The sequence below is a fragment of the Bos indicus genome, chromosome 9, assembly GCF_029378745.1.
Source record: "Bos indicus isolate NIAB-ARS_2022 breed Sahiwal x Tharparkar chromosome 9, NIAB-ARS_B.indTharparkar_mat_pri_1.0, whole genome shotgun sequence".
Taxonomy (NCBI): domain Eukaryota; kingdom Metazoa; phylum Chordata; class Mammalia; order Artiodactyla; family Bovidae; genus Bos; species Bos indicus.
Genome location: NC_091768.1, coordinates 95,555,157 through 95,580,536, shown reverse-complemented (window position 1 = coordinate 95,580,536; position 25,380 = coordinate 95,555,157). Strand labels below are relative to the sequence as shown.

Sequence of the window (25,380 nt, the reverse complement as noted above, 5' to 3'; positions counted from 1 at the left end):
TGACACTGTTTCCACTGTTTCCCCATCTATTTCCCATGAAGTGATGGGACCAGATGCCATGACCTTCATATGAATTCTTAATTCAGAAATCATATTCAGTTCAACTATTTCACCTTGGTTTCCCATTGTCTTCATTTAAATAGGAAAAGTGATGATGGATGGCAAGTTGGTCTTGATAATTCGGGACCAAAGATGTGGGCTACGTAGACAATCTCACTATGAGGAGGTGGAGGACAGAGCATGGAGGATGTGGAACAGACAGACGCACAGCAACAGTCCTGGGAGGATCGCTGGGGCCCAGAAAGCAGCAAGAGAACTCTAGTCTCTTTGTGAATATTTGAGATACACATATATATATATATATATATCTCTCTCTGGGGTGAATTGATAGTTTCAAAGAAACTTGGACAGTGTAAACAATTAAATTTTTGAGGTGCTGCTGTGGACAAAGCCAAAGGCATCATGAAATCAAAGATGACTAAATTCAAGAACATACCCCCTGAAAGATTATCACCTAGAAACATGGGGTGCGAACAAAATGTCTGAAGGCCAAGCTCTTACGTCACTGCATCAATCATAATCTGACTTGATAGCTTGTGTTCTAACTGGTTTAAAGGGACCAGTCCAAAAATCTGTCAGGGATGTGACAAGGAATCCAATTAGGGAAATTGACTTCTGAAAATCATCTCAGCACACTCTTTTGTGGGTACCGATTTTGTCTTTTTCTCCTAAAGAGAGTAGGGAGGAGAAAATATCCGGAGTAAGATGCCACATTTTCTTTAAGACAAAAGCATATGCAAAATTGTATACCTGAAAATAAACAGAATTTCATAAAGACACACTCAAGAAAGTAAGCACTAGATACTGAATTTGTAACTTACAGAAAACTTGACGGAATCACCTTTGTAGAATCCTCTTAAACTGTGGGGCAAGGGCTTTACTGAGCCAGCCAACACAGAGGTGACAAGGGCAGGCCTTGTGATAGTCTGCACACGTTTACTGGAACCCGCTTCCTTTAATTCACAAGCCTGAGTGTTTCAGGCCCACGCAGCAAGTCGGATGCTGTCATGATGGCCCTCAGATCGGATGGACCACATCCAAGAATAAAACTCTGAAAAGTCATACGAAGAACTAAATCACACTCACCACTGAGAAGGGGAGTGAAAAATTATTTCCCTTCATAATCATGAGGGAATCCTGGTCAGTCATACAGTGGATCCCCGAGACCATTAACAGAGGCTCTGTTATCGGTGCAGCCTTCCTACATGATTTCCCCAATTATCAACAATAGAGTGAAAGCCACAATATATTGTTTATATATCACATTTGACCATTTTTAAACTTGAAAAGTATTCGTTTTAGAAAGTATTAGTGTCGTGCGCTTTCTGATTTTAAGCTCAAGTAACAAGTCATGGCTGTAAAAAATTAAAAACACGTGCACACTGCTATATTTAAAATGGATCACCAGACCTACTTACTATATATCACGTGTAACTCTGATCACTGTTAACCGGAAGCCTGAATAGGAGGGGTTTTGGGGAGAATAGACACATTTCTATGTGTGGCTGAGTCCCTTCCCTGTTCACCTGAAACTATCACAATACCCCAATATAAAACAAAGTTTAAAAAAAAATTGAAAAGAAAAAAGTAAAACATGTGCGTGTACAACAAGGAGCCAGAAGAGGGCGCTGTCTTTACACACTTAGCAGATGTCAAAAAGTAAAGATGAGTTTCAGTTTGTTTTCCCGTTACTAGTGGTCTAGAAAAGTTCCATCAGCATTGTTCATTAAATGTGCTACTTCACCACTGCCTCTCAAACTTTAAAGTGCGTAAGAAGAATTACTTGGGGACTTGTTAAATATATTGGTCCCCTTGTCCGCAGGTTCCACATCTGTGTTCAATCAACCTTAGGTGGAAAATTTTCAAAAAAACAAAAATTCCAGAAAGTTCCAAAAAGCAAAACTTTTGAATTTGCAACGTACTGGCGACTATTTACATAGTACTTACATAGCACTAGGTGCTTAAATCGTCTTTAGATTCCTTATAAGTGTATGGGAACATCTGTATAGGTTACATGCAAATGTTACAGCATTGCACATTAGGGATGTGAGCATCCTCAGTTCTTGGTACCCAAGGGACCAAGGGACCGAGGGACCAAAACCCTCGCAGTTATCTAGAGATGTCTGTATATACTCTTGGGCCTCACTTGATCCCACCGAATCAGGAACTTTGAATTTAATATGAAATAGCGCTTCGCTGACCCTGGAGCAGGGGCCTTGGAAGCCACATTAAAGCCCTCTGCACAGAGGCTGCCCAGTGACTGAGGGTGGAGCGGGAGGTAACAATCCCAGAACCACAGGCAGCTGCCTAAAGACTGTCCTTGAACGTCTGTGCGTTTTGATCGTTCTGATACACCACAGACGAACTGTGACTGTGGCATTTAAGGAATTATTTTAAGACAACACAACTATATCAACTTACAAAATCTTGGAGAAAAAAAGCCAGTCTATAATCAGGAAAAAAACTTTAGGGAAAACAAGATATTTAAAATACTTTTCATATCCTCTCCCTGCAAAATGGAGAATGGCGGCTGAAATTTTTTGTTTTTAAATCTTTGTAATGGTTGGAAAATTAGCACAAACTGCCACACTTAATACTTATTACTCTTTATTGGGTTATTACTTACACCTTGTCTGTTCTCCAGGAAATCTGGGGAACGTTTATCTTAAGTGGGACATATCCAACAGTGGCCATTAAGAGAGGTGAGTAAAGCGTCTGAGAAGGAAATGGGGTGACAGAGGGGATAATGATTCCTGGAATTACTCCAATTGACGTTAAAGGTAGCTGTGGGTTTCTGAATGCCAACAAGGAAAAGAACTCTAAGTTTTCACTCTTAGCCGCCTACTCAGTGCCACCACTGGTAACAGACAGTACTGCGTACAGCAGCTCCTTCACCTCCAAACAGCTCGGTCCTTGCTTCATTTGCTCATCGCTCCTGCCCTCAAAGGATTCAAAGCCTGGGTGTGACATCCACATGGTCAACCCCCCGGGGCTCCGGCTGGGGTACGAGGTGAGCAGCACCCAGAGCTGTGTGACTCAATGGCCCTGGGTTACTAGCCCATGGGAAGGAGACTGACGGTGGGGTAGATTGTACAGACAAAACTGATGTTTGGGAGAATTACATTAGAGCTGGCTTCCTGATGCATTAACAGTTGAATGCAAATAATCCATAAAGTTAGAAGAAAGTAAATATGGATGGGTATGTAACAAATGGCACGGGGAAGAAGCGCTCTTGGAGCATAAAAGAAATTACACAGGAAAAGGCAGATCTGATGATCGACAAGGGAAAAAAAGTCTGTATGTCAGAAAACATAAAGATACATATGCAATTAACATGACCATAGAGGGCAAGTACGCTTAACATGAAGAACACCTACAAAAGGTCAAAAAGGTAGAAAATATTCAACCCCATTAGTCATTACTAGAATTCAAAGAAAACAGCAAGCGACTACTTTGGACTACCAATGTGGTTTTACAAGCGACAAAGCTGCTGTTTGTTTTTAAGGACAATTCGTCCTGTGAGACGGGTACACCCTTTCTGAAGGCAATGTTCCCAGCCTTTCATCTTGTCCTTCTGCTTCTAGAAATACTCAGAGACATGCCAAAGATTTATCTACAAGCATGTTCACTGCACTTTTATTATTTTTTATATTATTTAAAATATTTTAATAAGATTACAAACCCCCAAAATTGTAACAGCAAAACTAGAAATTCCCTAACTTTATAACAACAGCGATTTGGTTAAATAAATACTGCCACATTCCGAGAGAGACAAACATATTACTTCTACTCACATGAAACTGCCTCTACTCAATTTTTTTATTTTTAACCCAAGAGCATCAGTTCCTTATGGTTTAGTCTAAATGCTCTTTTAAATGTGTACATATAGTTACAGTTATACGTACACACTCAACCATGGATACGTATATTCAAAGAACAGAAATGATATGCACTAAAGGTAAACAGTTGTCAGGGTGAGGTATTTTGAACATGGCTATGTTTTCCTTCGTTGTTTAATCTTTTAAATGAATGCATATTAAGTTCACATTCAGAACAAAATCACAAAGGTAACTTGGAATCATGTTCGAGAGATGGGATGATATAACGGGGGCCAGAGGGTGACGAGGGGGCCGTTCCTGGGCCTGAACATGCCGGGGTCACGTGAATGCACATGCGTTTCCCAGAGTGGAATCTGGCAAAACACATCAGGCATCTCAAGTGTTCACACTTCTGACCAGTCATTCTCCTTCTAAGAATCTAATGAACACCGATGCCAGGATGCTTGTATAGGATATTCACTGCAGAGTCATCTGTAACACGGCAATTTGACTGCAGTGATACATTCGCAGACGAGAGGGAACAAGCTGATAAATGGTGGTACGTTCATTTGATGTATTTTACGCAGTCATCGGTGTACGTTGGAAGAAGTCTCATAAGAGCATAAGGACAGGTTTATGCCAAGTTGAATTTTAAAAGACAAAAGCCTATATATATAGTCTGATCATTAACACATTAGAAAAACTGCTTAGTCTGTGTGTGCCCCCACATGTACAGGGTTACCCAGAAAGGGGGCCACGAGAATGTGCGCGTGCGTGTAATTAACAGTAGTATTGACCCTCAGTGGACTTATTCTTGCCTTTGGCATACTGTTCTGCGTTTCCCAAATATTCTGCCATGAACTGGTGTTACTTCTATAACCAGAAAATACCACTTTTAAAAGAGAAAAGATATCTCCTTCTTCACAGAGTGGAGGATGGGGGAAGCAGGTGGAGGCATGGGGATGAGCTAGGATCTGCGGCCTTGGAAGTGAGAACAAAAGGCAGGAGGAGGATTCCAGACGCTGGGGTGGGAGAAATGTCAGAATTGTGGTAGCCAGCCTCCTGAAGGGCCCCGTGAGTCTTGCCTCCTGAGTCACACCCTTACGTAGTCCCTTCTGCCCTGAAAAAAGCTGACCTATAGGACACAGAAGAAGTGTCAGGGCGTGACTTCTGACCCTCGGCCATGTATTGATGGAGACAGAAAATAGGAAATAGAGTAGATGTTATGAGGGGCTTTGAGAGGGGAGACCGTGGGATGATAAATTCTGGAGAAGGATGGTAGTGATGGTAGCCAAACAAATGCATGTACTTAATACCACTGAACTGTATAGCTAAACATGGCTAAAATGCTTAATATTTCATCACAACATTTTTTAAATATGAAAACGCAATGCAGAGCTCTGCTTTGGCCTGTCTTGCGTCCCTTGCCCCATGGGAAGCCAGCTGCTGTGTGGGGGGACCCTCAGGAGCCTACTGGAGGTGTCCGGGGTGAAGGAACCCCACCGCTCACCACCAGCAGCACTAACTGGCCAGGTAAGCGTGTGAGCCCCCAGAAAGCTGATCCTCCAGCCCCAGGCAAGCCTTCAGCTGAAGACAGAAATCATGCGACTGATAAGATTGTTTTAACCCACTAAGTTTGGGAGCAATTTTTTATCCAGTAATAGATAATTAATGCCTAGAAAGAGGCACCGGTTTGAGCCGTCTCATCCCCTTTCGAGGTTTAAGCCACCCTCTTGTTTTCCTAGCTTCCACTTAGGATTTTGAAGGTTGGAGAGAGCTGAGTTCACACTGTTACAACAAACACACTAGGTAATATGCAGAACCACTGTTTCTCAAACACATCAGGAGCTTAGATTCCCTAGTAGGGCCCAGCAGGGAGAGGGAGGGCTTCTCTGGTATTTCAGTGGGTAAAGAATCTGCCAGGTAAAGATTCCTGGGTCGGGAAGATCCCCTGGAGAAGGGATAGGCTACCACTCTAGTATTCTTGGGTTCCCTGGTGGCTCAGATGGCAAAAATCCACCTGCCATGCAGGAGACATGGGTTTGATCCCTGGGTTGGGAAGGTCCCTTGGAGGAGGGCATGGCACCCACTCCAGTGTTCTTACCTGGAGAATCCCATGGACAGAGGAGCCTGGTGGGCTCCAGTCCGTGGGGTCGCAGACACTTGGACACGACTGAGCGACTAAGCACAGCACCCAGAGAGGGCTCGAGAAGGAGGGGCCTCACCCTGTCTCCATCAGATCCACGCGGCAGGCGGCCTGGCCGTGTCTGCTCCCCGCAGCCACATCTCTGTGGCTCCCTCACGGTCTCTTTTTGCTTTTCCAGGCCCTCCAATAACACCTCTCTAACCAAGTCCCTCAACTCCGTCTCTTCAAATCAGCGCGTGGCCTCTGTTTTCCTACCTGGCACTCATCTGATGGAGCGCCCCAACTCAGCTAAGTTTCTTTTGGGGGCACAGACAGGTGAGCTGGAATTCCTGCCTGTCTGGATAACCCTGCAGCAGCCCCCTTGCCAACCCATCTCCTCCCGCCCACCTGTGGTCAGGCGCACGGTCTTCCTCATGACCCCCCACCCCCCACGCAGCACGTCTCTTCCTCTCTCCACACCTTCTGAGCCCAACTCAACTAAAACTGGGCCACAGGAAGACGAGGCATCTCAGCACTGAGGACGCATTGCAGAGAAGGAAGGATTCGCTTTCTCTTTTGCATCCTACTTTGGGGAAAATGAAAATGACACAAATTGGAAAGGACGATTCATGCCTAGGCTGACTTGCATTATTCTAATTTTTTTTTCTTACTGATGGTTTCATTCTGGTGGAAAAGTTGCTGGACAAGGGAGAGAAACCCAGGAAGTTGGTATAACTTCTTTCCTCTTCCCCCTTTTAGGTCTTAGGTTATCCCGGTGGATTGACCTACTTCTCCTCACTTAAAGGAAGAATGCTGAAAAGATGAGGTAGCAACATGCGCATGCACACACACACACATATGCACACACACAGATATGCACACACACACACGCACACACATGGTCTGGCCTGCAAATCAACTTCCCTACCTGAAATAATGATACCAGAACTGCCAACAACATACTAAAAAAAATTCCAGGATGTCTTCACTGAATTGGTTTTGAGAAATAACAGAAACTTCACTCCCTAAAGACTTATTATTTATGAACTAGGACTAGGAGTGAAAAAAAATGAGAACTTACATACCACCTGAAGAAGCCCCTACACCTTCCAACCAAAAAATATTTTCAAGGAACAAAGCAATAAACAAGAAGACTCCACGTGGCCATGCTTGCTTAGACGGTGTACTGGGTAGACACAGGCTGATGGCCCTCAAGGAGCAACACTGCTTGGAGGATGAAAAAAAATCTTAGATATCGCAAGAGTTTGTGGTCTGCTCCAAAAGGTTTCCATACACAAAGATGAACTTTCCATGCATACATAGCTATGCAACATATCTGTGCTATTAAACTTTCATGAATGGGTAATATTTGGGAAACAGTATTGATAAGGCTGTTTGTAGGCTGGAAAGAGGACACTAATGAAAAACGGATGGAGAAACACAGGTCTAGATAAAAATCATACACACTTGCTACTTTTTTTTTCCCCGGCTTGAACAATCCCATCAGTGTTGCACATCCCTCCAGATTTCTAATAAATTCGGCAGAAATGTCACTTTTTCTTCAATAAGCAGAGTCAGGAACGTAATTCAGGGGAGAATTTGCCGCCAACTAAACCTCAGTTCAAGGTGCTTTTATTAAAATAAAAGTGGAGCATTAGCACTCTAGATGAATGACTCCCTTTATGTGTCAACATGCATGCGCTTTAGCTAAGGCTAAACAGCTTATTTCTCCACCTCAGATTGTGACTGTCTCCTCCCGACCACCCACAGTGTCTGCGGCCACCCCACCCCCTCTAGGTCAGCCCAGGCTCCCTGTGTGCACTCCTCATGGTCACACGTCACAGAGGAGGGTGACACCCGTGTCACTGAGACAGGAGGCAGATGGGCCCCTGGCTGAACAGCCAGAGTTCGTCTCGTGTGGACAGACGCTCCCAAGATGAGGAGCGAGAGAAGAACTGAATCTTGCTGCCCAGGTAGGAGATAAAAGATCACATGTTCCTCATTCTCGGAGTCCAGGAGACCTTCCTGACTACACACTTGCAGAAAGGCTCCTTGGAGGTCAAAAAGGGAGGGGGTGTCACCTATGGTAAGTGAGATCAACTACCCAGAGGCCTCTTCGCTAGACTCGTCTTGGCTAAGAGGTGTGCGCACACACGGGAGGACCCTGAGATAAACCAAAACCTGACTCAGAACCAGGCAAGCAGGACAACTGGCCAAAGGAACCCTGGAAGAAACGCCCACATGTTCTGTTGTTCAGTCGCTCAGTCATGTCTGACTCTGTGTGACCCCTTGGACTGCAGCACCTCGGGCTTCCCTGTCTTTCAATACTTCCCAGAGCTTGCTCAAACTCACGTCCATGGAGTCCGTGGTGCCATCCAACCAGCTCATCGTGTGTCGCCCCCTTCTCCTCCTGCCTTCAATCTTTCAAGTGATTCAAACTACCACGAGGGCACAACTCAGAGTCCACGTGTGTGTGTCCACACGTACCCTTTCTCCTCCTTTCAGACACTTTACTTGCTTCGCTGCTTTCTCTCTCTGTGGAAATACATCTCTACAGAGCTGATGGGCCAGGGCCTGGTCACTGGCCCCTGGGGGTCTAGCGGCTGGGATCTGGGGCTCTCATTGCTGCAGCCTAACTTCGGTCTCTGGTCAGGAACGGAAAACCAGCTCCAAGCCTCCACAGGCCGGGGCCACCTGAGATCATCGCCTCCACGCCCAGGTGGGGGGCACAGCTCTGTGCTTTATTCTGACCACGTGTAAATACACCTCTGCCTGATAAGTTATCCTCTCATCTGCCCAGCCCGCATCCTCTCATGTGACACTTCTGTAACCAAAGCATGTCCTGTTCTCTCCAAGGCCTTGACGCCCAGCTACTAATGACACCAACTTGGCTAGTGCTTTTAAAAACATCTGGGGTGCGGAGACCAAACACACACTCGATGCAGATAATCACATGTGCTCACATCAGAGTCACCAGAATCTGTTAAATTCTAACACAGTTCTCTCACTGTGGTCTTCAGTGATTCATTCCATCATTTTGATCAATTATCATAAACAAGGTTTGGGGCTGTAAGGAGCTAACAGGATTTTTAAGGCAGAGTGTCTGCTGATGGAGAGAAAGAAGGGCATCAATGATGATATAATACGGGGCACTTTTAACAGTTATGGGAGAGATGCCCAAGCCAGTGTTTGGGAGGAAGGAGACATTACTCCCAGGGCAGAGGTCAGGGCAACTTCACAGAGAACAGGCAGGTTCTAGCGGGGTTAGAGCTGGGTAAGTGTGGGCCCAGAGGGAAGCCCCAGAAGCAAAGGTGGTGGCCACTTGAACTGAGGGCCAAAGACAGGAACATTCAGACAAAAGGAACAGGAGGACCAGACAGAAGCCAATATATCACACCTTTTTAAGTTTTTCATGTTCAAAAGTCTTACCACTAAATATTTTTAAACTAGGAATATATTTCACTTCAGCAAACATTTTAAGAGCATTTACCTTCCGTTGGAAATTTCTTGGCTCGTTCCTCAAAGAACCAGTCTCCAGTTTTTATTTTCACATTTCTGGAAAACAAGCAGAAAGGAAGCCTCAGAGAGTGATGTGGGTGGTGCTGTATTTGACTCATACCAAGCAGGGAGATAATATCAAAATATTAGTCTAGCAAAAGAGCTCAGAGTTCAGATTTCCGGCCCAGACCCCTAACTATACAGATTTCCCATAGAGGTTAAGGGAGTTGACTGGAAAGCAGCAAAGCTACAAAAGGAATATTATATTCCTATTCTGAAAAGGAATATTACATATCAAACTGAATCATTTTACTATACATCTGAAACAAATACATTATAAATCAACTATGCTTCAATAAAAATAAGTAAAAATAAATAGAAAGATAATCTTGAAATGAGCAACAAAGCTGGAGTTTCTACTTGGGTACGTTTTATCCCTGTACACATTACCATGTAATATATACATATTAACATATGTGTTTAACCCATACCCAATAAATACACAGGGAGAAACAAAATTGCCATCAAAACGACCAGTTTATCACATTTATGGTGGGGAACAATGGCGTGAAAGATAATCAGAGAAATTCAATGTTGTCTGTTCAGCTAAGCGAGATCATCCTTGGGTTATGGTGAGGTTAGTCTGAGTTAACCACAACATTTACCAAGAGCCAGCAGAGCGAATTCAGCTGAGAAGGTTCCTGGGAGGACCAGAAGTCTGGGACATGGATCAGTGGGCTTCACTGGAGATCCCGGGACCACTTGAGAGACAGCGAAAGTGACCTCTCGCTGGGCGGCAAGTCTGACAGCGGCTCCCTGGGCATGTCTATGTCCCTATATCCCCTCCTGTCCTACTTATAGGCAGAGCAGTGCGGGGACTTTGTATGGCCACTGCTCGAAACTGAAGTCCCAAAGCATGTTAGCTCCCAGAGCGTGTTAGCTCTTAATAGCTTCCAAGTTTCCAAACTTCTGAAGAAACCACCCTCAACTTCATAGAGCCTCAGAAAGGCAGAACTGTCAAAGCCTTTCAGGATATAAGAAGTTAAACACACAGACACGATAAATTATTGACACTATTAAAATCATCTGCTATAAAAAGAAGGATCAATTCCTAGGTTATGCAAGTTTCAGAAACATTAAAACTTCAACTTATGTCAAATTCTCTTCTATAAAGTATCAGTTCAGTTCAGTCGCTCAGTCGTGTCCGACTCTTCGCAACCCCATGAATCACAGCACGCCAGGCCTCTCTGTCCATCACCAACTCCTGGAGTTCACTCAGACTCACGTCCACTGAGTCGGTGATGCCATCCAGCCATCTCATCCTCTGTCGTCCCCTTCTCCTCCTGCCCCCAATCCCTCCCAGCATCAGAGTCTTTTCCAATGAGTCAACTCTTCGCATGAGGTGGCCATAGTACTGGAGTTTCAGCTTTAGCATCATTCCTTCCAAAGAAATCCCAGGGCTGATCTCCTTCAGAATGGACTGGTTGGATCTCCTTGCAGTCCAAGGGACTCTCAAGAGTCTTCTCCAACACCACACTTCAAAAGCATCAATTCTTCGGTGCTCAGCTTTTTCACAGTCCAACTCTCACATCCATACATGACCACAGGAAAAACCATAGCCTTGACTAGACGAACCTTTGTTGGCAAAGTAATGTCTCTGCTTTTGAATATGCTATCTAGGTTGGTCATAACTTTCCTTCCAAGGAGGAAGCGTCTTTTAATTTCATGACTGCAGTCACCATCTGCAGTGATTTTGGAGCCCCAAAAAATAAAGTCTGACACTGTTTCCACTGTTTCCCCATCTATTTCCCATGAAGTGATGGGACCAGATGCCATGATCTTCGTTTTCTGAATGTTGAGCTTTAAGCCAACTTTTTCACTCTCCACTTTCACTTTCATCAAGAGGCTTTTGAGTTCCTCTTCACTTTCTGCCATAAGGGTGGTGTCATCTGCATATCTGAGGTTATTGATATTTCTCCCGGCAATCTTCATTCCAGCTTGTGCTGCTTCCAGTCCAGCGTTTCTCATGATGTACTCTGCATAGAAGTTAAATAAGCAGGGTGACAGTATACAGCCTTGATGTACTCCTTTTCCTATTTGGAACCAGTCTGTTGTTCCATGTTCAGTTCTAACTGTTGCTTCCTGACCTGCATACAAATTTCTCAAGAGGCAGATCACCCCCTTGGAAAAGAAATGCAAAAAAGCAAAATGGCTGTCTGGGGAGGCCTTACAAATAGCTGTGAAAAGAAGAGAAGCAAAAAGCAAAGGAGAAAAGGAAAGATATAAGCATCTGAATGCAGAGTTCCAAAGAATAGCAAGAAGAGATAAGAAAGCCTTCTTCAGCAATCAATGCAAAGAAATAGAGGAAAACAACAGAATGGGAAAGACTAGAGATCTCTTCAAGAAAATTAGAGATACCAAGGGAACATTTCATGCAAAGATGGGCTCAATAAGGGACAGAAATGGTATGGACCCAACAGAAGCAGAAGATATTAAGAAAAGGTGGCAAGAATACACAGAAGAACTGTACAAAAAAGATCTTCATGACACAGATAATCACAATGGTGTGATCACTGACCTAGAGCCAGACACCCTGGAATGTGAAGTCAAGTGGGCCTTAGAAAGAATCACTATGAACAAAGCTAGTGGAGGTGATGGAATTCCAGTTGAGCTATTTCAAATCCTCAAAGATGATGCTGTGAAAGTGCTGCACTCAATATGCCAGCAAATTTGGAAAACTCAGCAGTGATCACAGGACTGGAAAAGGTCAGTTTTCATTCCAATCCCAAAGAAAGGCAATGCCAAAGAATGCTCAAAGTACTGCACAATTGCACTCATCTCACACGCTAGTAAAGTAATGCTCAAAATTCTCCAAGCCAGGCTTCAGCAATATGTGAACCATGAACTTCCTGTTGTTCAAGCTGGTTTTAGAAAAGGCAGAGGAACCAGAGATCAGATTGCCAACATCCGCTGGATCATGGAAAAAGCAAGAGAGTTCCAGAAAAACATCTATTTCTGCTTTATTGACTATGCCAAAGACTTTGACTGTGTGGATCACAATAAACTGTGGAAAATTCTGAAAGAGATGGGAATACCAGACCACCTGATCTGCCTTTTGAGAAACATACACAGAGCATGTATGAATTCTGGCAACAGAATTTTGATAGTCAGTCAATATCATTCAGAGCCAAAAACATGTGAAACGTGCAACTGTGACACATCTGGAGAGAAGGGGAAGTGTTTTCATGCATAAATCAGAAACTCAGGTATCTAATCTACTAAACTGACACAAAACACGTGAAGGAGAACATAGCAACCCCACACAAGTTTCCCCTCTGGTACTTAAGACAAGCAGAGGGTCAAAACACAGGGAAAGTTTTGCGGGATAAGTGGGGTGGTGAATTCAATTGCTCTATTTCTGAGGATGCTTCCTCCATCCTTATAAGCAGGACAAAATCTAAGCATTAGGATGAGGACAGCAGGAGAGAAAAATCAAATATGGAAACAAAGAGGCCTCGCTCTGATTAATAAACTTCACTTCCTGACTTATTGTGAGAGTTGGACTATAAAGAAAGCTGAGAGCTGAAGAATTGATGCTTTTGAACTGTGGTGTTGGAGAAGACTCTTGAGAGTCCCTTGGACTGCAAGGAGCTCCAACCAGTCCATCCTAAAGGAGCTCAGTTCTGGGTATTCATTGGAAGGACTGATGCTGAAGCTGAAACCCCAATACTTTGGCCACCTGATGTGAAGAGCTGACTCATTTGAAAAGACCCTGATGCTGGGAAAGATTGAGGGCAGGAGGAGAAGGGGATGACAGAGGATGAGATAGTTGGGTGGCATCACTGACTCGATGGACATGAGTTTGAGTAAACTCCGGGAGTTGGTGATGGACAGGGAGGCCTGGCATGCTGCGGTTCATGGGGTCGCAAACAGTCCGACACGACTGAGTGACTGAACTGAACCTGATTTGTTTTCCTGGGGGTCATGACCCTTCCAACTCATCTAACTCTCTCAAATTCTCCAGCCTGTTACCTGTGACCAGAAACATTTATATATGAGACAGGTGCTGTGGGTGGGGCAAGGGCTCAGACCAGACAAGAGATCAGAGATAAGATTTCTGCAGCAACTCAGTCCGTGACTCTGTAGGCAGCTGAGCCAGCCAGACACAAGCTGTCACTGAGGAGTAAACACACCTGTAGATACACAATCACGAAAAAGGAAGAACAGCTGAGGGGACAGAGGAGCAAATGGTGAAAATGCCTGAATAAACATTTTTATTTTATTACATTTTACAACATTTTATTAAAAAGTCTGCCTCTAGCCCTGGCTTCAGAACCTATACAAGAAGCAGATAAAGTAAAATATTAGTATCTTCTAGTGCTAGGCATCTGATGCAATCAACTAATCCTCTTACAGAATCCCAGTGGATTACTTGTGAAATTCAAGCACAAGCTTCCTTGGCAGGGATAGATTTGGACACAAGCCCACAGGTCTCTTGGGCTTATCTGTGACTAAAGAACGGAAGGATAGAAGTACCACAGTCCTAAACCAAACAGTGACAAGCACCTGTTGCGTTCGAGGCTATTTCCTTTGAGAACTAGACTGCGGCCCTATCTCCACAAACACTTTCTGCAGAATCAGCTGTTTCGTGAACAATTATTCCCTAAGAGCTTTCATAATGGCTCCCTGTCCACACAAATCCCAGGCTTTATAAGGAGGACCATTTATGGGTCTTACTGTCTAAGGCAGAGGTGAGCAGATCTTGCTATATCTCTGTCTTCATTAGGGCCAACTCAGGGTAGCCTGACTCACAGGAACCAAAGGAATTTCTCCCCCAATGACTCGATCAGAATGTGGCTATGAAAACTTCTTGGAACATTTTCAGAGCCCAGCAAGAGATTAACAGTTTTAAATTTCTCTGGTAGAATCACAACTTGCCTCCTTAAAACTCTTTCAGTCACCTAATAAATACATCTCAGAAAGCAAACTCCAGAGGTGGTGGAGGGAATAAAAAGTCTGGAGTCAGACCTGAGTTCTGCGTCTGACTCTCCACTCACTCTGCAGGGGGATCACTGTAATTATAAATGCCAAGCACGTGATACTGCTCTTAATAAACTGCTGGAGGTTCCAGCATCCATTTTCATAGCCTTGAACTCCATTAATGCTGTCATTTCATTAGCAAAAGAGAAAACTGTTGAAAAGCACTTTGCAAATTCTAGCATGCAAATGTTCAATAATGCGATGAACGGAGGACTCTAATGGAAAGATAGTTTGACCTTATCACTATTAGCAAGCAGTGAGCCAAACAGGCCTGCTAGACTGCATCTTTACTTTGCATTCAAATTACTCGCACCTGCAGGTCGGCAAGCTGTCACATCCATGCTTTATATTCCAAGAGAAGTCAGCACGGTGTTCCCAGAAATTGCTAAACATATTTCCACAGTTCAGCAAACAAGAGGTAGGAAATTCGTCTGCATTCCAGGATTCTTCCAATGCCTTAAGACACACCCCTCCCAGGCAGACCTGCTCTCTAACCAGCACCCTGATGGCAAGGAAGCTTCAAGAAAGTCTTGGTGGCTTATTAGACAGACAAGCTACAAAAACTCCAAACAAAGAAGCCAAATAATGTAAAACCAAGCATCAACTTAATTTCTTTGGACTAGCTTGTCCAATCACTTGGTAATTCCCAGCTTAAATGGTCCTATGCACGCATACAGTTGAAAAAAAAATTTTTTTACTTCAAATAATCTTATATCTAAGGCAGTTTTAGTTACAAAGCAAAATAATGAGGGTTTTTTTTCGTTTGTTTCTACCAACCAGCTCAGTTGATCTGATTTCAATGTTCTTACAGGAAAAAAAAGACTGATCGTTGTGATTAAATCCTAGGTAACTAGGAGAGAAGTCGGAATCAAGATAAGATAAAGGAACGATTTTAATCAAGTGGCTACCATAGCTTCCTGCAAAACAGGAATAACTCTACTTGGCCGCTGAGAGGAGGCAGGTCCCCTCTGTGTTAAATTCAGCGCTGTATCCACAGCCCCAAGCACAACTTAGAGACACAGTGGGGCCGGTGAATGAATGTGTGGACTGGTGAATAACGAACATCCCCACCCCTGCAGGCAGCGTCCTGCGAACTGAAGGGATAAGGTGGGACCAACAGAGATGGAGCCCCGGTGGCACCGAGGGCTGACGTTTGTCACGCTTTCTGAATGTGTAGGGGCAGGGGTCACAGAGTCAGGCACCAAGCAGAAACCAGATGAAGAGAGAAGGCGAGAGATGAGACAAGAGGGCGGGCGAGGCGCTATGGTGAGCTGGCGGACCATGCCCACTTTAAGGCATTAAAAGGGCAAATGTTAGACACTGAGCAGGACAACAAAATAAAGCCTGTGGGCACTTTGCTGCCTGTTGGCCACGAGTTTGCAGTCCCTGGTTTGTTACATCAGAAAATGAGTCAATGAAATAATTCTACTGTAGCTGGACAGTGCTGCACTCCTTAAAGCCTGGAAACCAGGTTAAACACTGTGTAGCACCCTGTCTTCCCTACAGATCTAAGAACTGGCTCCTCCACCGCTCCACAAAGACAAGGAGCGAGGGCTCTGTTGGTAAACCCCAACCTGGTGGTCTGAAGACAACGCAGAACCTCTGACAAAAGGCCGCAGGCAGGAGAAAGAGCCCTGCAGGCCAGGAATGGCTACTCAAGGTGCATCACTGCGGGAACCAAGGGAAGTTTCAGAAAGCAGTCATCTTCAAAGGCATTTAATTAAGACCTGCCACCTCTTATGAAAAAGGGGGCTTCCCTGGTGGCTCAGACAGTAAAGAATCTGCCTGCAATGCAGGAGATCTGGGTTCGATCCCTGGACTGGGATGATCCCCTGGAGAAGGAAATGGCAACCCACTCCAGTATTCTTGCCTAGAGATTTCCATGGACAGAGGAGCCTGGTGGGCTACAGTCTGTGGGTTGCAAAGAGTCGAACACAACTGAGAGACAAACACTCTCTTTCCTTCTTTTCTATGAAAAAGAAACAGAAAGACTTAAGGAAAAGCCAACAAGAGACAACACACTAGAATCAAGGAAGATTTAGGAAACAACAATACAAACGCAGAGCAAGCTGTTTTACCAACAGGAAAGAGCAGAATTGAGAAGCTGGAGAGTTGAATCAATGACGCTGACTCAGTAAGGATGCCTTCCCAGAACACAAAAGAAAAAGACAGTGAACACTGAGGGATAAGGAATATAAATGGAAGCGAGAGAGCAAGACCAAGCTAGGTTATCCCGAATAAGCCAGGCCAAGCAGCATTAAAGAATAGTCAGAGCTGACCGAAGAAAATGTTACTGAGTCAAAACACAAGCAAACCCCCACCTCACACCCATTAGTGCTGCTGTTGCTGCTGCTGCTAAGTCGCTTCAGTCGTGTCTGACTCTGTGCGACCCCACAGATGGCAGCCCATCAGGCTCCCCAGTCCCTGGGCTTCTCCAGGCAAGAACACTGGAGTGCATTGCCATTTCCTTCTCCAATGCATGAAAGTGCAAAGTGAAAGTGAAGTCACGTAGTCGTGTCCGACTCTTAGCGACCCGATGGACTGCAGCCTACCAGGCTCCTCTGTCCATGGGATTTTTCAGGCAAGAGTACTGGAGTGGGGTGCCATTGCCTTCTCCACACACCCATTAGTAACTACCATTAAAAATAATAATAATAATAATAAAAACCCAGAAGACAACAGGTGAAGAAACTGGAAACTTTGTGCACTGTTGGTGGGAACGTGAAACAGCTCAGCTGTTGGAGACTGTATGGTGGGTCTCAAAAAATTAAACACAGAATTACCACGTGACTCAGCAGCCCCACTTCTGGAATACACCTGAAAGAATTGAAAGCAGGGTCTCAAAGAGATGTTTGCACATCCACTAATCACCACAGCCAAAGGGCAGAAGCAACCCAAGCACTCATAAGCAGATGAACAGACAAAAGGTGATGCATACACACTCAAGAACATGAGGGCAGCCTTAAGAAGGGAGGAACTCTGCAGCATGCTGCATCACGGGTGAACCTCGAAAAGCGTGTGCTTAGTGAAATGAGCCAGACACAGACAGACAGACACTGTGTGATTCCACCTGTGTGAGGGGCCCACGGGAGTCAGAGAGACAGAAGGATGGATGCGGGCAGAGGGGCAGGGGAGGGAGGGAAGAACAGGGAGCTGCTGGATGGAACAGAGTTTCAGTTGTGCAAGATGAAAAAGCCTGGAAGTAGGCGGTGCTGATGGTTGTACCACAACACGCAGGTATTACCAGGTTGGTTTGCCTGACGTGCAGTAAGCTGAGACGCTGAAGTCTGCAGCAAAGCAAGGGTTTATTCGCAAGGCAACCAAGTGCAGAGAGAGGGAGCAGGCCTCAGATCCACCTCCCGGACGGCAAGGCTTCAAAGTACTGATGGGATGAAGACTAAAGCGGCAGGGGGTCTGGGTGTGCAGAGCGTGGGGAAGGGTGATTGTTAAAAGGTGGGCCATGGCCATTGTGTGCAGGCGTAACTAGGCTCCAGGCCTCTGCTCTTGGGAAGATGGAGGCACTCACCACGATCTTCAGCGGGGGGGGGGGGGGGGCGGTGGAGTTTTTGCCCTCTGACCTCAAAAGGTCACGGAGAGGACCCTTACGCACGCGCAGTTGGCGGGTCGGTGGGCCTATCCAATCTTAGCCAATTAAGCTCAAACTAAAGTCCCTTGGACTGCAAGGAATCTAACCAGTCCATTCTGAAGAGATCAGCCCTGGGTTTTCTTTGGAAGGAATGATGCTAAAGCTGAAACTCCAGTACTTTGGCCACCTCATGTGAAGAGTTGACTCATTGGAAAAGACTCTGATGCTGGGAGGGATTGGGGGCAGGAGGAGAAGGGGACGACAGAGGATGAGATGGCTGGATGGCATCACTGACTCGATGGACATGAGTCTCAGTGAACTCCGGGAGTTGGTGATGGACAGGGAGGCCTGGAGTGCTGCAATTCATGGGGTCGCAAAGAGTCGGACACGACTGAGTGACTGAACTGAACTGAACTGAGAGGCCGCTGACTCCCAGTTCCTGGAAAACAACTCACTTGGCGAACATCTCACTGTTTAGGACAAGAATGGAGGGGGTGTTGCAACCAGAGAAAGCCAACACGCAACAAGGAAGACGCAGCACAGCCATAATTAATTGAAATTTAAGAAATAATCGAGGGCCTTCCCTGGTGGCACAGGGGCTAAGAATCCATCTGCCAATGCGGGGAACACAGGATTTGATCCCTGGCCTGGGATGATCCCACATGCCACAGAGAAACTAAGCCCCTGTGCCACAGCCCCTGCAGCCCATGTACCCGAGAGCCTGTGCACAACGACAGAAGCCACCACATTGAGAAGCCCATGCACCACAATGAGGAGTGGACCCCTGCTCACCACCGCTAGAGAAAGTCCATGTGCAGCAACCAAGACCCAGAGCAGCAAAAATAAATAAACATTTTTAAAAAGATAACAGTGGGTATGTAAGTCTCCTGGATGACCTTGATGAGTGAAGGCTGATGAAGTGGGTTTGACTAATGATTACCCACACTTTCAAATGCCATTAAACTGTACACGTAGCCTTAGCTATAATGGTAAATTTTATGTGTATTTCTCCACAATTAAAAATAATTAAAAAAACAACAAGCACATCCAGGGTACAGCCAGCTCCAGGGAATTCTTCTTAATCCATGAAAATCAGTGTGGAGAGACTCAGACCCAGGAAGATATTAGAAACTGCTTTCAATTACAAGGATTTGGAAAAACCCAATATGCTTCTACTACCTAAAATCCAGATGATCAATAAAGAAAAATAAAGCTAGTCTCCAGTGTGTCTGTTACAGTAGATTCCAAAGGACAATGATAACACATTAAATGAACTTAAAGATGGAAAGTTGGGACCTGAGATTTTAAAACCCAGTGAAGTCCTACTGCTGTGTTGAAAATGATAGCCGACAATGACCTGCTCATAGCACGTGGAACTCTGCTCAAAGCTCCATGTGCTGTGTGCTATGGAACTTTCCATGTGCTCATGGAGCTCTGCTCAAAGGTGTCTGGCAGCCTGGATGGGAGGGGAGCCTGGTGGAGAGCGGATAGATATGAATGTCTGGTTCTTCATCTGAAACTGCCACCACAATGTCTGTTAATCAGCTACACCCCAAAACAAAATAGTTTAAAAAATGAATAAAACCCAGGGAAGTCCTTACTCATGAGGAAAGGCTATCGAAGGCATCTTCAGATAGGCAATGGCTTAAAACACACCACCCACATGCTCTTCTGAGATGAAAAATCTTTGAAGAGACACTTCAGTTGACTGAAAATGAATCAAAATAAAGAAACTCCAAATTGGGAAATCAGGATCTCGGAGATATCTGCATTCATGAAACAGTGCAGGAGTAGAATCATCCGAAATCAAAAAATCTACCCATGACGTCTGTTTGGCACTGGAATGCACTCTTGGGCTGATCTATGGATGTGCATCTGTTATTGTGGAAATTCCTATGAACACACGACTGGAAAGGGCCTACGAGACTGTCTGGTAGCCCTCCACCTCCAGTGCCCATAACTCTCAGCTACATTTCAGCCCAGAGCTCGAACCAAGGCAGCACTTCACCAGCACCTTGAGTGTCAGCCTGGAAAAATGGCCTCCTGACACTGACCTTCCTGTAGGGTGAAAAGGTTCAGCGGAACTGAGTGAGTGACAACTTCAAGTCTGAACTTAAGGATACAGGAAGCTTACTCATCACAAAAAGGTTTCTTGAAGCAAGACCTGCCATGACTGACCATAGGAGAAATCAACTTCAACAAAAGGGATGACACTCAAACTATTGTGTAAATATTCCCTTTAGTAAGGACAAGATAAACTTTCCAAAAAGTATGCCACAAATTTCCACTTTTTCACTGTATCTTTGGTAACAGAAGGCTTCAAAGACTATTAAGTCACTCGTACCCTCATTTGGCCAATGGATAAAAAGCAAATGCAAGAAAAAGAAATGCAAAAAGGCAAAATGGCTATCTGAGGAGGCCTTACAAATAGCTGAGACAAGAAGAGAAGCTAAAGGCAAAAGAGAAAAGGAAAGATATACCCACATGAGTGTAGAGTTCCAAAGAATAGCAAGGAGAGATAAGAAAGCCTTCCTCAGTGATCAGTGCAAAGAAATAGAGGAAAACAATAGAATGGAAAAGACTAGAGATGTCTTCAAGAAAATTAGAGATATCAAGGGAACTTTTCATGCAAAGATGGGCACAATAAAGGACAGAAATGGTACGGACCTAACAGAAGCAGAAGATATTCAGAAAAGGTGGCAAGAATACACAGAAGAACTATACAGAATAGATCTTCACAACCCAGATAACCACGATGGTGTGATCACTGACCTAGAGCCAGACATCCTGGAATGTGAAGTCAAGTGGGCCTTAGGAAGCATCACTGCGAACAAAGCTAGTGGAGGCGATGGAATTCCAGTTGAGCTATTTCAGATCCTAAAGATGATGCTGTGAAAGTGCTGCACTCAATATGCCAGCAAATTGGGAAAACTCAGCAGTGATCACAGGACTGGAAAAGGTCAGTTTTCATTCCAATCCCAAAGAAAGGCAATGCCAAAGAATGCTCAAACTACCGCACAATTGCACTCATCTAACACACTAGTAAAGTAATGCTCAAAATTCTCCAAGCCAGGTTTCAACAGTTCACGTGAACTGTGAACTTCCAGATGTTTGAGTTGGATTTAGAAAGGCAGAGGAACCAGAGATCAAATTGCCAACATCCTTTGGATCATCAGGAAAGCAAGAGAGTTCCAGAAAAACATCTACTTCTGCTTTACTGACTACACCAAAGCCTTTGACTGTGTGGATCACAACAAGCTGTGGAAAATTCTTAGAAGAGATAGGAATCCTAGACCACCTGACCTGCCTCCTGAGAAATCTGTATGCAGGTCAAGAAGCAACAGTTAGAACCAAACATGGAACAAAAGACTGGTTCCAAATTGGGAAAGGAGTACGTCAAGGCTGTATATTGTCACCCTGCTTATTTAAGTTCCATGCAGAGTACATCATGCAAAATGCTGGGCTGGATGAAGCACAAGCTGGAATTAAGATTGCCAGAAGAAATATCAATAACCTCAGATATGCAGATGACACCACCCTTATGGCAGAAAGCAAAGAGGAACTAAAGAGACTCTTGATGAAAGTGAAAGAGGAGAGTGAAAAAGTTGACTTAAAACTCAATATTCAGAAAACTAAGATCATGGCATCTGGTCCCATCACTTCATGGCAAATAGATGGGTAAACAATGGAAACAGTGAGAGACTGTATTTTTGGGCTCCAAAATCACTACAGATGGTGACTGCAGCCATGAAATTAAAAGACACTTGCTCCTTGGAAGAAAAGCTATCTCCAAACTAGACAGCATATTATAAAGCAGAGATATTACTGTGCCAACAAAGGTCCGTTAAGTCAAAGCTATGGTTTTTCCAGTAGTCATGTATGGATGTGTGGAGAAGGAAATGGCAACCCACTTCAGTATTCTTGCCTGGAGAATCCCATGGATGGAGAAGCCTGGTGGGCTTCAGTTCATGGGCAGCAAAGAGTCAGACACGTCTGAAGCAACTAAGGAGCCATGGATGTGAGAGTTGGACTATAAAGAAACCTGAGCGCCGGAGAATTGATGCTTTTGAACTGTGGTGTTGGAGAAGACTCTTGAGAGTCCCTTGGACTGCAAGGAGAGTCAATTCTAAAGGAAATCAATCCTAAATATTCATTGGAAGGACTGATGTTGAAGCTGAAACTCCAGTAGTTTGAGTCAGCACTCATCCCCATGTTATTCCTTGTCCCTGACTGTGTTCATTTCCCTCTCTAAGCCTGACCATCTTCCAGAAATGCTCCCACAGGGTGCTCTGGGAAGTCACCTTGAGCCAGCTTAGTCCCCCACCCCCTCCCCTGAGCCCCTACGGGTCCTGAGCAGAAAACCTGCCCAGCAGGCAGAATCCTCATCTGTTTCCTGGACCCTCAGCCCAAGCCCAGGGCCAGCGCTGCTCACAGGCCCTCTGCACTGACTGCAGCAGTCTGAACACTGGTTTTGCTTTCTTCAAAACTGCTACCCTAGACTTTACTTTTGCTTGATTTTAAAACCTATGTTTTCCTCCTGTTCCCACAACAAATTCACTTCTTGAGGGATGGGTCTTAGGCTGAAGAAGAAGCAGGGAGAAGAAAACGATTGGGGTCGAAAACCTGTCCAGGTCCCAGTTAAGACTGTCAAAGACTCTCACACTTCACCAAGCCTTTTCTTTGGTTTGACCCCCTAGACTGGACGGCAGCCCAGAGTGGACAAAACTAGAGAGGGTAGAAAGCTTCAAAGAAAGGAAGCAAAGAGAAGGTGGTGGTGGGGGGGGGGGTTGTTATAAATTACTTAGCTCTCTTGCCCTACAATTTCCTGCATCAGTTCTCTCAGAGCAATGCAATTATCTCTAGTATTTTGAAAAACATCCTTATTTCGACACCAGGAAGCTGGGGTTTTAGAAATCACACTTCAAGAGCTTAGAGGGGTTCAGTTACAATGCCCCAGGGCACAGTGCTCTCCAGGGCGGAGATTTCAACACGGCCCCCTTCCTGAGAGGTTGCCTCAGACCCTGTCCTCCTGTTTTGATTTTTAGTTTCCAGTTAACCACTAAAGGGGCTTCCCTTGTGGCTCAGCGGGTAAAGAATCTGCCTGCAGTGCGGGAGACCTGGGTTCGACCCCTGCATTGGAAAGGTTTCCTGGAGAAGGGAAAGGCTACCCACTCCAGTATCCTGGCCTGGAGAATTCCATGGACTGTATGGTCCATGGGGTCGCAAAGAGTTGGACACGACTGAGCGACTTTCACTTTCACTTTGAGACTCCCCTGGTGGCTCAGATGATAAAGTGTCTGCCTACAATGCGGGAGACCTGGGCTCAATCCCTGGGTCTGGAAGATCCTCTGGAGAAGGAAATGGGAACCCACTCCGGTACTCTTGCCTGGAAAATCCCATGGACAGAGGAGCCTGGTAAGCTACAGTCCATGGGGTTGCAAAGAGTCAGACATGACTGAGCGACTTCGCTTTACTCACTTTAACCACTAAAAGAAGTGCTGAAGAATTTACTACCTTGTGACGCAGTGTTTATCATCAGTGTTTATCAACCCAGTACATATGGTTCGCTGAAGAGGGTCTTAGGACCTTCCCTCCTCTCTCAAGAGCCCAGGACCTGCTTGAGCACAAGTGCAGCCAGGGCTGGCTCACAGGAATTCTTTCTCTTTCCCTCTCATGCTAAGAAAAGCCTGAAGGGTGCTGGCTTTGACAGACTGAGGAAACCTGATATGTTTGGAGGTGACTCTGGCCACGTGGATGTGACGTGACATGCTGTTTCAGAGAGGGGTGCTTAGGAGCAAGGCAATCTGGTTGAACGATCTGCCTTTGAATGAGTGATTGATGCCAGGAGCCAGCGTGAGGAACTCCGCCCATGGCAAAGGTCATGAGGAAGGAGGCTTGGCATACGCAAAGGTGGGATCGAGCCTCAGGAGTCCCCCTGGAAATTCTCAAGCATCTACCCCCAAAACCAGAGTCTGCCTACTTTACTGCTTTGTGCTCTCACCTACACCTCTGACTTTACGGGGGGCTGTCCCCCACCACCTCTCTCTGAAAAAGAGTTAACTTACAGCTCCAGTTAATAAAGTTCCTGGGCATGACAAGAGTGTTGCAACCTACAAACTCCTTTGGAAGTCCTCTAGCCTGCCTGAATAGGTTCTTCCGGCCACATGTGATTGTTCAGAGCCTCCCAACTGTGAGAGGCATGAGATGTTCTAAACTGTCTAAATACAGATTCCTTTGAGCAGTTAAACGATTGATTAGAAATTGTATTGGTGAAGGGTTTTTCACTTGTTGGGCCAATGTTTGCTGCTAAGTTTCCATATCCCTTACCTACTGTGTCCCTGGCAGTGTATTGATTAATATAATTGGTGTATAGGAATGTAAGTAGTAGCTTTAATGTTTGTAACCTTGGACCCTTGAGTTAATTCTTTTCTTGTTATAGCCCACCACATCTTTGCCCTATAGGATGGCAACTTTTATCTAATGCTTTTGGAGGGTGGCACCTGACTTTAGAATAATCACCTTTAGAGAAAAATAAGTTTTCTGAAGACAGGATCATAAAATGTTAACAGGCCTCTTGGCCAGAAGATGATGTAATTCACCTAAACTTTTGCATATGATAAGTTTGCAGGAAGACTTACTGCTGACTCTACCCCTTCCCCCATTATCCTCTATGCACAACTTAAGGTATAAAAACTACTTTGGAAAATAAAATGTGGGCCTTGTTCACCGAAATGTGGTCTCCCCATGTTGTTCTTTCTCTCACCTTCTGGCTGAATTCCCATCTTGAGCGTGGAGGCTCGTGAAGCCTACTAATTTTGCCTGGGCTTCTAAGATCTGACTGGGGAGGCCTTAGTGTCTCCTCTCCTTCGGGAGAACAGGAGGACGCCTGCGGCCTACGTAGGTGACGCAAATTCCTTATTTTGGAATTTTATTAGCTTTCCACGTAAACCAAGTTATTCAGCCTCTTTGCTCCACTGAATTTTCTCACTTAGCTATCCTTATTTAACCACTCTTTATATCTTTAATTCTATCATATCCTGATCGCCGAAGCCATCTCCCCTTCTAAACCCCTGACTCCACTGGGGCTGGACCTCGGTAGACTGAAGTACATTAAGGCTCACAAAGCAAGGGGAAGTTTAAGGAGATTAATGCCAGGATGCTTATAAACACAATCCTCCCACTTTAGGGGGCAAGAAAAGCCCCACCAGTGTGCCCTCACCGTGTAATCACCTCACAGTCTGCCCACGCGTGCA

At 45.1% G+C, this 25,380-nt stretch overlaps 1 protein-coding gene across 2 annotated transcripts in view; it reads right to left on the bottom strand.

Annotated features, from left to right (window-relative positions):
* Nucleotides 1-25,380, bottom strand: part of SYTL3 (synaptotagmin like 3) — a 100,126-nt gene that overhangs the window by 53,763 nt on the left and 20,983 nt on the right. For both annotated transcript variants that reach the window (XM_070796455.1, XM_019967649.2), the window contains exon 4: nt 9,494-9,558. In XM_070796455.1, the coding sequence (XP_070652556.1) occupies nt 9,494-9,558 (65 nt within the window). The remainder of the gene's footprint in view (nt 1-9,493; nt 9,559-25,380) is intronic.